The sequence below is a fragment of the Vombatus ursinus genome, unplaced genomic scaffold (genome assembly GCF_900497805.2).
Source record: "Vombatus ursinus unplaced genomic scaffold, bare-nosed wombat genome assembly UNPS02014941.1, whole genome shotgun sequence".
Lineage (NCBI taxonomy): Eukaryota > Metazoa > Chordata > Mammalia > Diprotodontia > Vombatidae > Vombatus > Vombatus ursinus.
The window spans coordinates 5,998,019-6,014,771 of NW_020954719.1; the positions used below are offsets into that span (position 1 = coordinate 5,998,019).

Genomic DNA, 16,753 nt, shown 5'->3' on the forward strand with positions numbered 1-16,753 from the left:
GCCTTGAACCAAACATTATCTTAAATAATGGGTCTTTTAGTGCTATGTTATCTCATATTATATTATATAATGTTAATGATAGAAGAAACACAGACATCCTGGAACTATAATTTCAACTGACACTTTGACGCTTCTCCTATCTTATTGTATTTATGCATCCTATTAAGAAATTCCTTTCTCATATTATGGTTAACACATATTGAGACTATAATTTTGGGTTGACACAGGCATCTTGAGTTAGGATTGTTGTAAGTGTATAAAGGGTCTTTCTTTAGCGTGCTTACCTCTGAGTTCAGAATTATTTTCTGACTCCCATGCAATGCATGATTCTCTGGCTTAATGAGAATAAATAAGCATGTTATGGCACATGTACAACCTGATTCTGTTTGTTCTTGAACAAACCTTTGGTAAGGGGGGAAACTCCATTCTATTTCTTTTTTGGACAAACCTTCATTTAAAGTGGAAACTGATTCTGTTTGGTTTTTTGGACCAAAATGATAAATGGTAGACAGTTTCTAGAGAGCAGAACCAAGGTCAAGTGAGTGAAACTTGTAGAGGAAACTCAAGGTAAGGATGTACTTCCTGTGTGAAGAAAACACCCCATATGATTTCAGGTCTTTAAAAGAAGTTGATCAACCCTCTTGTGAGTGACATTGTAAAAAAAATTTCTCCTTGGGTTATCTAGTTTGGACTAGATCAAGGGTTCTTAATCTGAGGTCCATAAGCTTACTCTCTTTTAGTATTTTGATAACTATTTCAACAAAATTGCCTTCCTTTGTAATTTTATTTATTTTATTTAATATATTTAAAAACATTATTCTGAAAAGAAGTCCAGAAGCTTCACCAGACTGCCAAAGTGATCCATTGACACCAAAATAGTTTGGACCCCTCCTAAATACAGGAGTCAATGATTCTAAAATGTGGACTAAAGGGGGAGTTTAATAACCTCTTAAAACACTAAATACATGATAGTCATTATTATTTGTAACTCGTATTTTCAGTCCACATCAACTTATTCCTGAAAACAAAGGTCTGAGGAACCAAAAAGTCTTGCTACCTTTCTGTATCAATCGACCTTGAGAAGGTTATTTATAATAGGTACCTCCACTTCCTGCCTCTCACTCTTAACTCTCCACAGTCGAACTTCCAATCTCATTCAACAGAAACTGCTCTTTCCAAAGTTACCAAAAATCTCTTAATTGACAAATCCAATGGCCTTTACTCAATCATCATACTTTTTGACTTCTCTGCAGCCTTTGATACTATTCTTCTACTTTGATACCCTCTTCTCCTTGATACTCTTTTCTCTGGGTTATTGGGACATTTATCTGCTGGTTCTCCTCCTACCTCACTGTTCCTTCTCTATCTTTCTAGACCCCCTTCCATATCTAACCCTCTAACCATAGGCGTCCTACACAGTTCTGTCCTAGGCCCTCTATTCTTCCTCTATACTACCTCACTTGACAATCTGCTCCCATGGATTTGATTCTCAAACCTACCTATCCTGTCCTAAATTCTCTGAGCGCAAATCTCACATCTCCAACTGCCTTTCAGACATTTCAATGTCCAGTTAGACATTTTAAATTCAACAAGTCCAAAATGGAACTCATTATCTTTGCCCCTAAACCCTTTCTACCTCCTAGCTTTTCTACTACTGTAGACAGCAATACCATAACACTATTCTCCTAGTTCCTCAGGCTCAAAACCTAGGTATCATCCTTGACTCCTCGCTACCTCTCAACACCTATATCCAATCTATTTCTAAGGCCTGTCAATTTTACCTTTGTAATACCTCTTGAATACATCCACTTCTTTTCTCTGATACTGTCACTACTGAGGCCTTCATCTCCTCTCACCTAGACTACTGCAATAGACTACTGGGTTGGCCTGTCTGCCACAAGTCTCTCCTCATTCTAGTCTATCCTCCACTCAGCCACCAAAGTGATTTTTTTTTTTAGGCAATTGGAGTTAAGTGACTTGCCCAGGGTCACACAGCTAGTAAGTGTCAAGTGTTTGGTCTGAGGTTGGATTTGAACTCAGGTCCTCCTGACTCCAGGGCCAGTGCTGTATCCACCACACCACCTAGCTGCCCCCTAGTGATTTTCTTAAAGCACACGTCTGACCATGGTCACTTCCCATCCCCATTCAATAAACTCCAGTAGCTCCCTATTACTTCCAGAATCAAATATAAAATTCTAATTAGTGTTCAAAGACCCTTCATAACCTAGCCTCCCCCTCCTCCCCACACACACCTTTCCAGTTTTCTTACATTTCATACCAATGTCCATTGCAAGGTCTCCTTGCTATTCCTTGAGCAAGACATGGCAACTCTCAGTCTGAGCTGGCTGTCCCCCATGCTTGGAATTATCTCCTCCCTCATCTCTGCCTCCTAGCTTCCCTGAATTTTTTCAAGTTCCAGTTAGAATCTCATCTAAGGCAATCATTTCTCAATTCCTCTTAATTTTAGTACCCTCTCTCTGTTGATTATTTCCTATTTGTATTTTATATAGCTTGTTTGCACATAGTTGTTTGCATGTCCTCTCTTGTGATCTCCTTAAGGCCAGGGACTGTTTTTTGCCCTTCTATCCTCAGTGCTTAATATAGTCTGGCACATAGAAGGGACTTAAATGCTTATTAATTGACATTCATTGAATGCTTATTCTGTGCTCTTACCTGAGGGTGTTTTGCCCAAAGGAAGGTAAATTTTGCTGGCTAAAACCTACCTAGTTAACTTGGGCTTTACTGGCTAGATTTCTTTCTCAAAGACCAAGCCTTAAATCCAATTCACTCTGGATCTAATGGACAATAGATCCCTGGGGCAGGTAGGTGGAGCAGTGGATACAGCACTGGCCCTGGAGTCAGGAGGACCTGAGTTCAAATCCAACCTCAAACCAAACACTTGACACTTACTAGCTGTGTGACCCTGGGCAAGTCACTTAACCCATTTCCTAGCCAAAACAAAACAAAAAAAAAACCAGAAAGACAATAGGTCCCTGCCCAAGCACCACTTAATGGTTATTTTTTGGGCCCTTCAGCCTCAGAGTGAATGTAAATAGTAACTGTTTCTCTTTTGGGGAGCAATCCTAAGGGTCTTCCTCTTCCACTTTGATTTTTATTTATTTATTTTGATTAAAGGGGCCATCCCTTGACTCACTTCTTAAAGAGGCCTATTCACTAAATGGGCATTGCCTCACTCAAAGTGAGAACTTGAAAAGACTTTAGCCAAGGTCTCCCATTGAATCCTGGGCCATCTCCAGTTGTCCTGATTGATATCTGGCCAGTGGACCCAGATGGCTTTGGAGGTGAAAGTGAAGCTGGTGACTTTGCACAGCCCTCCCTCACTCGAATCCTATTAAATTGCAAGTCATGCCATCATCTCCCTAATGTCGGAAACAAAGGACACAACTACTACACAATTATGTGACACTCACTGTACTTGGTTCTGGGCAGAGAGAGACAAAACTGAAGTAATTTCTGCCCTCAAGAAGCTTACAATCCAGCCAGAAGAGAAATGGATAATTTGGTGGGGAAGGCCTAACTTAGGGGAGATCATGAAGAAGGCGGTGTTTGAGCTAAGCCTTGAAGGAAACTAGAGATTCTAAGAAGCAGAGGTGAAGGAGTGCATTCCAGGAATGGGGGACAGCCAATACGAACATATGGAGATGGGAGATAAAGAGTATTGGGTGGAAAGTAGTAAGGCCAGTTTGGCTGGACCATAGTGTGCGTGAAGAGAAATAATGTGTAACAGTGCTGGATAGGTAGGTTAGGGATGAGTTGTGAAAAATGTCAAATATCAGGAGTTTATAGTTGCTTCTATAGGTAACAAGAAGCCATTAGTTAATTGAGTAGTGTACAACAGGATTTAGAGAAAATCACTTTGACAGAAGAAGGGAGAATGGATGCTATCGCAAGGCAGGAAGGAGGTAACAAAAGCCTGGACTAGGGTTGTGGGCTGTGGGAGTAGAGTTGCGTGAGATGTTATGAATGTGGAAATGACAGGATTTGGCAACTGCTTAGATTTTTAGGGTGTGAAGCAGGGTGAGGATTCAAGGAGAGGTGATAAAACTAGAAAGATGGTGGCACTCTCAAAAGAATAAGGGAGTTTTGGAAGATTGCAGAGAAAGTGCATTGGTAGAAGGAATTTCCTCATCTTAAGAATTTCCTAATGAAATCAAAGGTCTAATCCCAAAGCCTAATGTATTGTTTAGTGTAGTCCCAGGCAATTGTGGTTATTGTGACCAATGTTAGGAGTGTCATTAAAGGGTCCAAACTTTTTAATCTTCTTTGGAGTAATATCATGTTCCTGTCTCCAAGGTGTTTTTCATTTAAAAGGACATTACTTCCAATTAGAGCAACCACACAATTTAAAATGGCAAATTTTTCCACTTACCCTTCCTCCTTCATAGGTCACCACTCAGTTACTCATCAGGACCAAAGGCTCCCCAACTTTCTACTCTAGTCTCTTATAGATTATACAGTACAGTTTAAATTTCCCATGATTAATAATAACAAATTGTAATTATCTAGAAGAAAGGGCTGACCATTTCTTTTTATCTGTTATCACCCCCAGAACCTGCCTGGATAGGTAGTAAATAAATGTTTGTTGCAATGAATATTTAATGCTTTGGATTTTCAAATGGAATTTATCCAATAATACTCAGTCTGTTTTTCCAAACCATTCAAAGATAAATGGGAAATGCAGAGTCAGATTACACAAGTCATCAGTACTAGTCAAAAAATCTTTTCTGTAACATACTATATACTTCAAGGATCTATGACTTTATCAGTATGGACATGCCTTCATTTACCTCTTAGCATCTGGCTTTGCCCATCCCCATCAGCTTCACTAGATGCCATGGACAAAAAAAAAATACCTAATGACCAACTTTCTTATAAGCTTATTTTGCTAGATCTGTGTTCTGGTCTTTCCACTTTGGTTGGTAAGACCTAGAACAGCTTTGTACTCCCTTGGTAGTCTTTAAGAATCCAAAGTCATCCCCAAATGATAAATGGTCAAAGGATATGAACAGGCAGTTCTCAGATAAAGAAATTAAAACTATCTATAGTCATATGAAACAATGCTCTAAATCACTATTGATTAGAGAAATGCAAATCAAAACTATTCTGAGGTACCACATCACATCTATCAGATTGGCTAACATGACAAAACAGGAAAACGACACATGTTGGAGATGTGGGAAAATTGGAGCACTAATGCATTGTTGGTGGAGTTGTGCTGATCCAACCATTCTGGAGAAATTTGGAACTATGCCCAAAGGGCTATAAAACTCTGCACACCCTTTGACTCAACAATACCATTTCTAGCTCTGTATCTCAAAGAGATCATAAAAATGGGAAAAGGACCCACATGTACAAAAATATTTATAGCTGATCTTTTGGTGGTGGCCAAAAATTGGAGATTGAGGGGATGCCCATCAACTGGGGAATAGCTGAACAAGTTGTGGTAGATGAATGTAATAGAATACTATTGTTCCATAAGAAATGATGGACAGGCGGACTTCAGAAAAACCTGAATTTACATGAAGTGATGCTGAGTGAAGTGAGCAGAACCAGGAGAACATTGTACATAGTCATAGCAACATTGTGCAATGACTTAACTTTGATAGACTTCTCTCTTCTTAGCAATGCAAGGATCATACAACTCCAAAAGACTCATGACAGAAAATGCTATCCACATCCAGGAGAAAAAAAAAAAAACCAACTATGGAGTCAGAATGCAGATGTAAACATACTATTTGCTCTCTTTTTTGTTTCTTCTTTCTTGTGGTTCCTCCCATTGGTTCTAATCGTTCTTTACAATGTGACTAATGTGAAAATATGTATAACATGAATGTATATGTAGAGCCTACATCAGATTGCACAGTGTCTTGGGGTGATAGAAAGGAGGGGAAGAAAATTTGGAACGCAAAATGTTATGGAAGTGAATGCTGAAAACTAAAAATTAATATATATATATATATATAAAAGAGAATCCAAAATCACATCACACCATGATAAAGTGTAAGTGTAGGATTTACTGGAGAATCTTACGTACAGCATACAGCCAGATGGCCCAGTGGATAGAGTGCTGGGCCTGGAGTCAAGAAGACTCATCTTCCTGAGTTCAAATCTGGCCTCAGACCAGATTTACTAGTTGTGTGACCCTGGGCAAGTCACTTAACCTTGCCCACCTCAGTTTCCGCATCTGTAAAGTGAGCTGGAGAAGGAAATGGCAAACTGTTCCAGTATCTTTGCCAAGAAAACCTCAAATGAAGCCCTTAAGTGTCAATACAACTGAAACAACCGAACAATAAAAATATAAAAATTATAGAAACTAAAATAAAGGGGAAGTCATGTCAAGATTGTGATATTTATCAATAATTAAAGACACACACACATGAACAGCACAATCCGATTACTCCTTTACCTTTAGCATTTATTGATGTGGTGGATAAATACATATAGAGAAACATACCTGACAGCAAGTTATCAAACAACTGATAGCCAGACTATAAAACGTATACAATTAAAAAAAAATTTTTGTACAAACAGCCCTTACTGTAATGGTCATTCTTGTCCTATCAACCACATACCAGCAGAAGAGATACAAGGGATAACATCCCAACTGATGTACCCCTAGGTGGGCAAATGCATATGCTGTAGAAAGGGCTCTTGGGAACTGTATAAAGAAAACACATAAATGTCTTACCACAAAGTAGTACCTGAGTGACAAAGATCAGTAAAGTGTTGGGGCGGGGGGGAGGAGAGGTGGTGGAGGGTGCTGTTTTTGTTTTTTGGTATTCTTTGGTCTGATATGGGGGTGTTCAGTCAGGATGAATCTGGGAAAGAACAGTTTCAAATCCAGAAACTTAGTGTCAGGCTGTTGCAGTCTTTAGTCTGGAACGTGAAACAAACTATCACTTCTCCCCAAACAATTCCAGTATACGTCAATCACTAACCAGTCAGTTCTGTAGTTTTCCACCAAAAAAGTACCCAAATATCTGGAGAAGCATATATTTGCTCTGGCATCAATTAATCAATATAGCTTTCACATGCTGTCAAGCATCCCTCTCCATGCACAACATGGCAATATAAAACCTGAGTCAGTCTTTTCTGACATTTCAGTCAACTGTGGTTAACCCACTCACAAAGGGGAAGGGAATGGACACTGGTTTTTTTAGTAAACATTATTCTCTTATTCTTTCCCTCTCTTCCCTACCCTCCCCAATTCCAAGTTTATATTAAATAGTTAGGAAAAATATTAAAATGGAGGGACTCTTTCACTTAAAAACTACCCCCACTCTCACCCCAAGCCTTACTACATATCATGGAGAATTACAGTACAAAGCTTGTTTGAAATTCAGGTCCAGAGAGGGGCACAAGGACAAAATAAAAATTAATGGTGTGGTGCAACATGAATATTTTCTTAACATCAGGACCAAACATTTGAAAACTTGGTGTTAAAAAGCAGTTACATGAGATTTCAGGAGGTATCAAAGTCACTGACAGCTCAGTGGAACCAGTGTGTCTTTCTCACCACTGATGGATTGCATAGACCATAAATCCCCCCATGCCCTGAAGAACATTTGTAACCCACCCTAAGAAGTCTCCCTTTCCTACTATAAATATCAAAAGTGCCAGCAAAAAGAAGGATGAATCAGTTTCTGAGAGATAAAACATTGTTGCATTTAAATCTAGATATACTATGATAGGGATGCCACCTCTAATTCCATGCCCTGGAGTAAGGGTTGTTAAAGGAGTCAAGAATTTCTAATTTAAGCTAGTTAAGCTTAGACACCATAAGAGATGTTATCATGATTTTTATCTCAGTATCTTAATCTGCAGCATTTAATAGAAGGCTAATTGTTAAGCTTCTACCCTTTTTCATTAATGATCAGATTTCAGCACTGGTTAACCAGGAATATAAACTCAAAAAGATGTACTAAACTAAAACTCAGAAGTCACAAAAACTATGCCAGCTCACCTCACAAAAAGGAAAGTTATATGTAATTGAAGAATGGCAAGAGTTCTCTAAAGAAAACATATTGATGACTAAGCAGGAAGAGTAAAATAAATCTCCAAAGTGTCTTCTACACCCAGAGACCATAAAAAGCTTTTTCCTAGGATGTTAGTTCATAAAGTAGCTTTAAGATGAATATTTTTCCTCGTAGCTGCTATTATAGCAGCACTGAGATCTGGTGGGATAATTTCTTCTCACTGTCAAGACGGAGTGAATTGAATCACTTTGAGAGTCAGAAGATTTGGTATACCCATGCTTCAGATCTTATTCACTGATACTCATAATCTTTAAAAATCTCAGGCAAATAAAAAAAACCTCAAACATCCAAGTAATTTTGGATTTACAACTCCTCAGTCCATTCTCTGTGGGTTAAGGGACAGAGGAGGAGTTAAGGCAATGAATGCAGGGGGTGTGTTGTGGTTCACATGAGATGAACTTGGGCTATTGCATAGATCTGCAAGCAAGTGCTGCAGGCAGCTCTCACTGAAGTCAGGACCCAGCAGGCACTAATACTTATAAAACCAGAGACAGCTCTAGAATGGCCTGTATGAGCAGTATAATTAGTATACAGCCAAGATAATACAGTTTAAGGCAGAAGGAAGGATATGTCTATGGCCTTCCCTAGATACTTTGTCTCAGTTTAGTCCTTATCAAAGAAGTCACAATAGTATTACCATGGTGTAGTGCTAGCAGGCTGGTATGGATAGGTACCTCTAGAGTGGCACTGAGCATGGAAGTCTGATAAAAAAAAAAAAGGGCCTAGCACAAACATTCACTTGCAAAATTAATTCAGTGATCAACACCACCTACCAAAGCTGCAGATGCTGACCAGATGGTAAATGTCCTTTTGGGAAGGTTAAGAAGGGGAGCATTCTCCCCAATTCCGACCCTCCAAAAAAACCCTCAAAAACAAAGCCAATAGAGAACAGAAAGAAACTTCTAAATAAACAAAGTTTAAATAAATAATGGGCAAAAACCTCATAAGCAACACAATCTGAATTCCCAGAGATGGTGTGTAGTTGTGTATCTGTATGTAAAATTCTAAGTTTAATCATTGAATTGTTGGTTTACCAACAGCTTAACACCACACAGAAAACACAACAAAACCAAAAAGCCACCAAGTGCCAGTCAAGTTGAGAAGCTTTACCAGTTTACAGGTCCTCAGAGTTCCTCATTTTGCACAATATAGAGCAAGCAAAATTTAAACAGGCACAGAGAAACAGCCCAAGAAATTCCATAGCAGTCTTTTTCAGTCTAATTTCTTCAGTTGGGACTCATTCCTGAAATTTCTTCTACTGGGTCAGTGTTTCTCTCTCCATATTTTCTAATCATTATATCAAGTCTTCACCAACTGACTCCAAACTTGGACCAGACAAATCATTCCCTACAAGATTCCTTGGATTTGTAAGCCTCCTTACTAGGGTTATATATCAATTCCTGTCCCCCTTGCCTGCTTCAGTGAAAACAAAAATTCTTCCTTAAGAATATTTGGTGTGAAGGATGCTACATTTAAAAATCCAAGACTATTTCTCAAGATACAATGAAAATCTACATTGCACTTTTGGTTAGACAGCTCTCCAGCAGGGTATGAAAATTTAATGTGACTAATCACTGCAAAAATGTATAGGTTAGGAAGATACTTGCTGGAATTTGGCTTTGGGTTCTTAATAAGCTACTTGCAAACCATAAGATTTTCCTCTTCACCAAATATGTTCACTTTTGAAACATGAAGCTTCAGGGTCAGTAGGAATTTTTTTTTTTAAAACCACCTTTTAATTTTTTTAAGTTTTCTGACAAGTTCCTTCCAGAATTCCTGGAGCCAGAGACCCTGAATAAAACCTGCATTGATGGATAAGCTGAGCATGACTGTGCCCATGGCACATGCTGGTTTATCTAAGTAATCACACCCAAATAGTACCCATTTGGCTCAATTAATACACTGACCCCATTTTCAGAAGTTCATTCAACATGCATTCTGGGAAGAAGCTATTTCCTTTTAACAAACCAGATGAAAAGCAAATCTCACATTCATAATACAGTTTAAAACATAGTTTTCTAAATTCCAAATCACAATTTCATTGTTTTTAATATCTTCCAGTGTTCTCTCTCACAGACCCCAGATTAACATATAAGGACTGGATTTTGCTGGCTAGAACATGGTACTTACTGATTTATTCCAGCTTCCACAGAAAATGATGAAAATGTTCATATATGGAAGCTTTTCAAGACCTAACTTGAAAAAACAATTCTGTACAAAAGATCAACTTGTTCCATCCCCCCCATACCCCAAACCTTTATAATTTACTTCACAAAGACTTAAAATGGAGGCGAATAAAAATAAGTTTTAAAATAGAACCTGCAAAGTTATGACAATGAATGGATTGCTGAGAAGGCTTTGACTAGAATTTAGAGAGCGGCTGCCATACATAACTGTTCACATTCTACCATCTATTACATCATACACAAAAGGGAAAATACTAAACAAAATCCACACATCTCTCCTCCCTTCCTGTTAAAAGCTTTGAGACATGCTATATTCCCTACAGTAATAACTGCTTGAGAGAAAGGAAGGTTAAGGTGAGGTGAAACATGATTTTAAAAAATATACATAGAAAAGAAAAATAAATGCACACACACAAACCAAAAGGTCTCCACACTTCAAATTGCCCAGGGCCTGTCTCTGCGCCTAGGACTAGGCTGCTAGCCTTCTCCCTGTCCACCCACCCCCTAACTTCTCTCCCTCAAGTCAATGCTGTTTGTCATCAACCCAGCAAGACTCACAACCCTTCCCCAATTATATATATGTATATATATAAAAAAACTTAACGGATAACTTATTTTTAAATTACTTTTTAAAAGATTTTATGACATGTTTAAATACTTCCTCTTTTGATATATTAAAACCCCAATAGTTCCACAACTTGCTTTTTGTTTGAAAGAAAAGTTGCACTTTTTAGTCCTGACCGGAAAATATGGGAGCCGGGAAGGGGGGAACCACCAACACCAACTGCCCAGCTAGGAGACACAGGAGCAAAGAACAGAGGAAGTGTTTTCAATCCTTCACAGCTTTAAGGAATTCTCACTTCTCTACGACCAGGAAAAACTATAATAAAATAGCTATTTCTGAGGCAGTGGATATAACAGTATCCTACCCTCTATACCCTCCCTTCCCTGGCCCAAGGAGGGTGACAAAAATCTCATATACAGAAAGTAATTTTCTTAGTCCAGACTCAGTAGTTAAAAAAGGGCCTCTTTTTTTTTTCATTTACTTAGGGAGGGGTGGGAGTGGTGGGGGAGGTTCTGACGGTAGAGGAGGTGGTCGGGGCTTGTCTAAATTGCCTGCTCTGGAAGGGACCCCACTAGCTCGTGCATTCAGGTATTCCCCGTAAGAGTGAACAAACTCGTAAGCAGAGGGCTGCGTGGGCTGCATGCCCTGGGCACTAAGCAGCGAATGGAGCATGTTAACAGTGTCTTGATAGTCTATCGTCTGGGCTGTGCTGTGTCCATTTGCTCCGGTGGAGCCTTTGTCCGATTTCACATGAGGGGCTCGGGAGAAGGAGAGGCTGCTTGTTTCTGAGCTATGCCCAGGCAACTGTGTCATCGCAGGGAGAGGAGGGAAGGAGAAAGTGACAGAGGATGATTTAGAGGTCTTGCCAATTTTGGCAGGGTGCTCATACATTACTCCAGACTCCTCGGGAAGGGGCCTTTTACGGGCTGAACTAGAAGAGGAAGAGGAGCCAGACAAGTTGTAGGCTTTATGGGCCAGGATGCTTGACTGGCTGCTATGTTTTGAGTCACCCAGTCGCTTGTTCCCAGCACCAACTGGGAGTTGGGAGTGGGAGTGTTTGTGTGAGTGGTGATTGTGGTGATGGTGGTGATGATTAGATGTGTGGACCTTGTGCTTCTCCTTGTGCTCCCGGGTCTTTGCCCCAAACTCATCCACAGAGCTGTGTTTATCAGTTGCTGTGTGAACTTTAATACGCATTTTTATCTCCTCTGGTTTTGCTGAAAGGGCTTTATCCCCTCCGCCCACCATGGGGATTCGCATTTTGAGGGCTGCTTTGTCTGCCTTTTCCAGACTAAGGCGGTCTGGGTTTTCAGAGCTTTCCACGGGAATTTTCAGAATGACAGAGGAGGAGTGGCTCTCTTGCTGAGCCAAGAGATTCTGGGCAGCATACGCATACTGTGATTTCACATTGGCCTCCATGTTCTCCAGCTGTCGCTTCTGAGCAGCCAGTTCCTCAGCATGCTTAGCTCGGTACTCCTTCAGAGACACCTTTGCAGCCGGTGTGCTTTTGCTGCTCGGCTTCTGAGAAACAAAGGCAGCTGCGTCCTGTTGCAAAGAATGGTCAGCTCCCATAAGTGCTAGATGCTCATTAGTCCGATGACCCTGAGTAGATTCCAGCTTGAGGGAATGCTGTGAAGGCAGCCAGTGGTCAGCCTGCAACATCTCCATGCTGCTTAAATCACTGGGGGACTTCTCCTTGGCTGGGAGAGAAGGCACGGTGCTAGTTGTGTTAGAAGTTGACATACTCATTAAGCCTGCAATGTTCATATCTGAAGAGCTCCTGGAGATCATGCTGAGTATTGCCTGTTCTGAAAGGGAGTCATCTTCTCCTGGGTCACCTGATTTAGATTTCTTGGCAGCCTGGCAAGCCTGAAATTAAGCAGATGAGAGTTAAATATCCACTCCATACAAGTCCATTATATGAGAATGAGATGATTATATGACTGGGGTTCAAGTCCTTGGGTGCAAGTTGGACACACACTGGTCGTATGATCCTAGACAAAGTCACTTAATCCCTGGACCCAAGACAAGACTAATTTTCTAAGACTAAATTTATACTCATAAACTTCATAAGGCAATTTGCCAGTTAACAATGCCAGGTGAGCATCTCCCATCATTGACTAACCTGTATTTGTTCTGTATGTACTTATATATATATACAAGCTCTCTCCTTCAACAGAATGAAAGCTCCCTGGTATGGATTGTTTCCTTTTTAAAGTTTATATCCTTAGCAGGCGACACAGTGCCTGGCACATCAAAGACAATAAATGACTGTTGAGTGACTGATGTCTCACAGGTGCAATCTGCATTGGGAGAGGGAATTTCTCACTGGGAGTTTCCTCCCCACTGCAAAAATCCTACTTCTGGTCAAACAAAAACAAAGTGATCAATAATCTTAAGTGCCTGAGATCTAAGGGCTCTGCTGCACACTTAGAAGATGTGACAAGGACAGATGCAGAAGGCTCCAACAAGTAAGTTCACTCCCTATACTACTATCACTAGTATGGTCTAGTAGGGGATAAAAAAAGGGGAAGAGGAATCAGAGATATGAATTCTAAATGACTGACTCTGGACAAGTCACTTAACCTAAGCCTCAGTTTTCTCATCTGGAAGATGGAAAGAATAATGTAATTTGCGAAAGTACTTTTGAAAACAATACAATACTAGGTGACTATAAGGTATAGCACTCAAATGAAAGATTACTACCAATAAGAGAAATGCAAACCAGAACTCTGAATTCACCTTACAGCAAACTGACAGGATGACAAAAGGTGACAGAAGAGGCATACTGATGCATTACTAATGGAGATGTGAAGTGTTCCAACTACTCTGGGAAATTTGGAATTGAGCTGACAAAAATGACTAAAATGTCCATATTCTCTAACCCAGAGATTCTACTACTAGGAATCAATGATAGAAGAAATGAAAATCTTAAGTCAAACTTTCTACTTAATACTGAATTAAAAAATAAACATCTTTCTATTCACATATAAGGGTCTGAAAAACCTTTCAACTTTAGTCGGACTCCACAAACAAGAAGATCAATGATAAAAAAGAAAGGCTTGATATACATCAAACTATTTAGAGAACCTTGTGTAGCAGCAAGGAATTGGAAACAAACAGCTCAGCTATTGGTGAATGGCTCAACAAGTTGAGGAAAATGAAAGTAATGGATTGTTGCAATGAAAATTATTTAGTACAGAGAAATATGAGAAGACCTATCAACTGATTAAAGTTATATAAGCAGCATGCGGAAAATAATTTACACGGGGATTTCAAACAACAACAAAACCAACAAAACAAATGAGACTGAACACTGGGAAAATTATAATGATCAAATCTGCCTCAAAGAGGAAATAAGAGAATACACTATCCTTTGTGGTGTACAGATGAGGGACAAAGGGACTGTGGTGTGGAACTCTGCATATAATGTCAATTTGATTGATACAAAATCAGATTTTCTTTCTGTTATAAGGGATGGGTCCCTGAGAGAGAGAGAGAGAGAGAGAATATACTGGGAAATATACTGAAGGACTTTGTAATAACATAAGAGATATTAATTAAAATTTCAATGAAAATAAAAAAAACACCAACAAATTCGACTCAATTCAATAGAAATAGATGTGTGAGAAGGCAGGAGGGGGAGATTCAAAGATAAAAAGTATAAATAAGATGAAGCCTAGTAAGTAAATATTTCTGTCCTGTTATGCTTGACACACTTCCCCTCAAATTTTTGGGATGAACTGGCTATGAAACTGTTTAAGATAGAGAAATCAACGAGATGACTTCAAGATCCCTTCTAAATCTAGGCCTCTGAAAGGCAAGTTGATTTTCAAAGATAATGAAATTAAACTCACACGTGTCAGTTTATGAGAAATAAGGAAATTTGAAGTCAAGCTTTCTACTTGAATAAGAATTAAAATCTTCCTTTCACACACAAAGCTAAATTGGGATTTAACTGAAATCAAACAACTCAATCTTGCTAACATTCATTTTAAAAAGTGGCTTCTAACAGAAAATAATCTTCAGCGACCTATAGCAGTTTCTTTACATCATGGCACTTAAGGACTGTGCATGCAATGAACATTCAAATCAATGTTTACTGAATGATTACCTCACAAATAGTTCAGTTATACAATACCTAAGAATACCTACCACCACCCACTGTCCCTGGTTTCTGGGCCAAGGCACAAGTTATGTAGCTGAAGTCACAACTATTGCATAATTATAAAAAGGGAAATTCCAAACTTAGTATATTCATTCAATTTCTATGATCTAATGCAGCCTAGAAAACATAACTGGCTTTGGTCCATCAGGCTCATAACAATTAACACTTACCCTCCAATTCCGAATGCGCTTGAGCCTGTTAGGGGTTTTCTCAAGGATCTGTAGGAATTCATGAGTCAGTTCTGTAAATTCAACAAAAAACACATTAAAAACTCAGAAAAACAGATAACAGAAACAAGGTGATTTCAATTTTTTGGTTAGCTTCATCTATATGAAAGCTATGGTTAAGTTTAAAACGATAGTAAATTTGTTCTAAGATCCATGTTAGAATCTTAATTTTACCATGTACAAGTTATGTGACCTTGGGCAAGGCAAATAACTTCTTTTAGCCTTGGTTTCCTAATTTACATATGTGTATATTAAGAGGGTTGGGGAAGGGGGATGGGGGGCTAAAGAAAGGGCCACAGCTCAGATTTGTAATTTCATTTCATCTGGTACAAAAACTCCATCAATGGGAGATCATCAATTCAAATACAACTCATAGTCTGGAAAGCCCTGAGGCACCAATTAGCAAAATAATTTGGCCATGGTCACCTGGATGGTATGTGTCAGTCTACCTGCTCTCAAAACAAGAACTCCGTCCACTGTACCATACTAAGGCTTTCTAAAATGATATTAACACCCATTTCTGCTTATATCATAGGACTTTTGAAATTATCAAATAAAAATTTATATATGCCATAAAAGGGCACTATAAATATACAAGCCAGCTACAAACCAACTTCATTATCATCATCACCACCAGCAGCAGGAAGAAAGGAATGTAGAGTAAAACATGAGACCACTGAGCCTCAAAAGCTTGATAAGGACAAGAAATGCTAAAGTATAAGAAACCACAGGTATAGTAATTTCTTGGATAAATTGCACTAACAGAACCAAGTGAAAATAATTTTTAGGTGTCCTTCTCTAAAACTCACCATCGAGGAGCTCCAGGGTTACTGTGACATCCACATACTCCCACCAGTGTTTCCCATCACTGGAGACTGGGATCTCCCAGTTGGACCACTTACAGGCCAGGTGAATGCAGACACAAGCCACCACAGGAGGTGTATACTGCAGGCTAAATGTGGTCAAGTGCAGGCTGATACCAATCGGAGGGAGAGAAACAGAAAGCCATGAGCTCTCAAGCCTGAACCCCAAAATTTTCTGCTAAATAAACATTGGGAAAAAAAAACAGGTAAAAATGCTCAGATTCAATAATCATAATGGTCTTGCTATCAATTCACCTACATGCAAGATTTGAAGTTCCCCCTTTTTTGCTCAAACCACTTCAATTCTGCCTTTCTGACAATATGTCCACTGACTGACATTACTAACATGAACAAAATAATCCCTTTCTATAGTTTCAGAGCAGGCTAAAGTCATAATTTAATAAAAAGCAGTTGTCAAAAATGAGCTTTACTTAAGTTGAAAACAAGTTTAGACCTTTGGGAAAGTAAAAGTAAATAAGACACTCCTTTTGGCTGACCTGAGCTTGCCCTGTATATAATAAAGTGGTAGTCTCTCAAATCAAATCAAACAGTGAGGAAAACAAGTGTCAGCAAATTATCCCATGGAATCAAAAATAATGTAATAATTCACTCTGCTTAAAATGATACAGAATGTCCTTAAATTCCCATGTTTTGTGGCCTATTTCAAAATTATGAAACCTTCCATGA

At 39.1% G+C, this 16,753-nt stretch overlaps 1 protein-coding gene across 2 annotated transcripts in view; it reads right to left on the reverse strand.

Annotated features, from left to right (window-relative positions):
* Positions 1-6,415: 6,415 nt before the first annotated feature.
* CCNT1 (cyclin T1) overlaps positions 6,416-16,753 on the reverse strand; it is a 42,232-nt gene continuing 31,894 nt past the window's right edge. Inside the window, exons 7-9 of one of the 2 annotated variants that reach the window (XM_027844352.1) lie at positions 16,013-16,176; positions 15,147-15,217; positions 6,416-12,677 (exon numbers count right to left, since the gene is read on the reverse strand). In XM_027844352.1, the coding sequence (XP_027700153.1) occupies positions 11,286-12,677; positions 15,147-15,217; positions 16,013-16,176 (1,627 nt within the window). In that variant the 3' untranslated portion in view covers positions 6,416-11,285. Of the gene's footprint in view, positions 12,678-15,146; positions 15,218-16,012; positions 16,245-16,753 lie in introns of those variants that run through there. The other variant, XM_027844353.1, reaches the window with a different exon arrangement.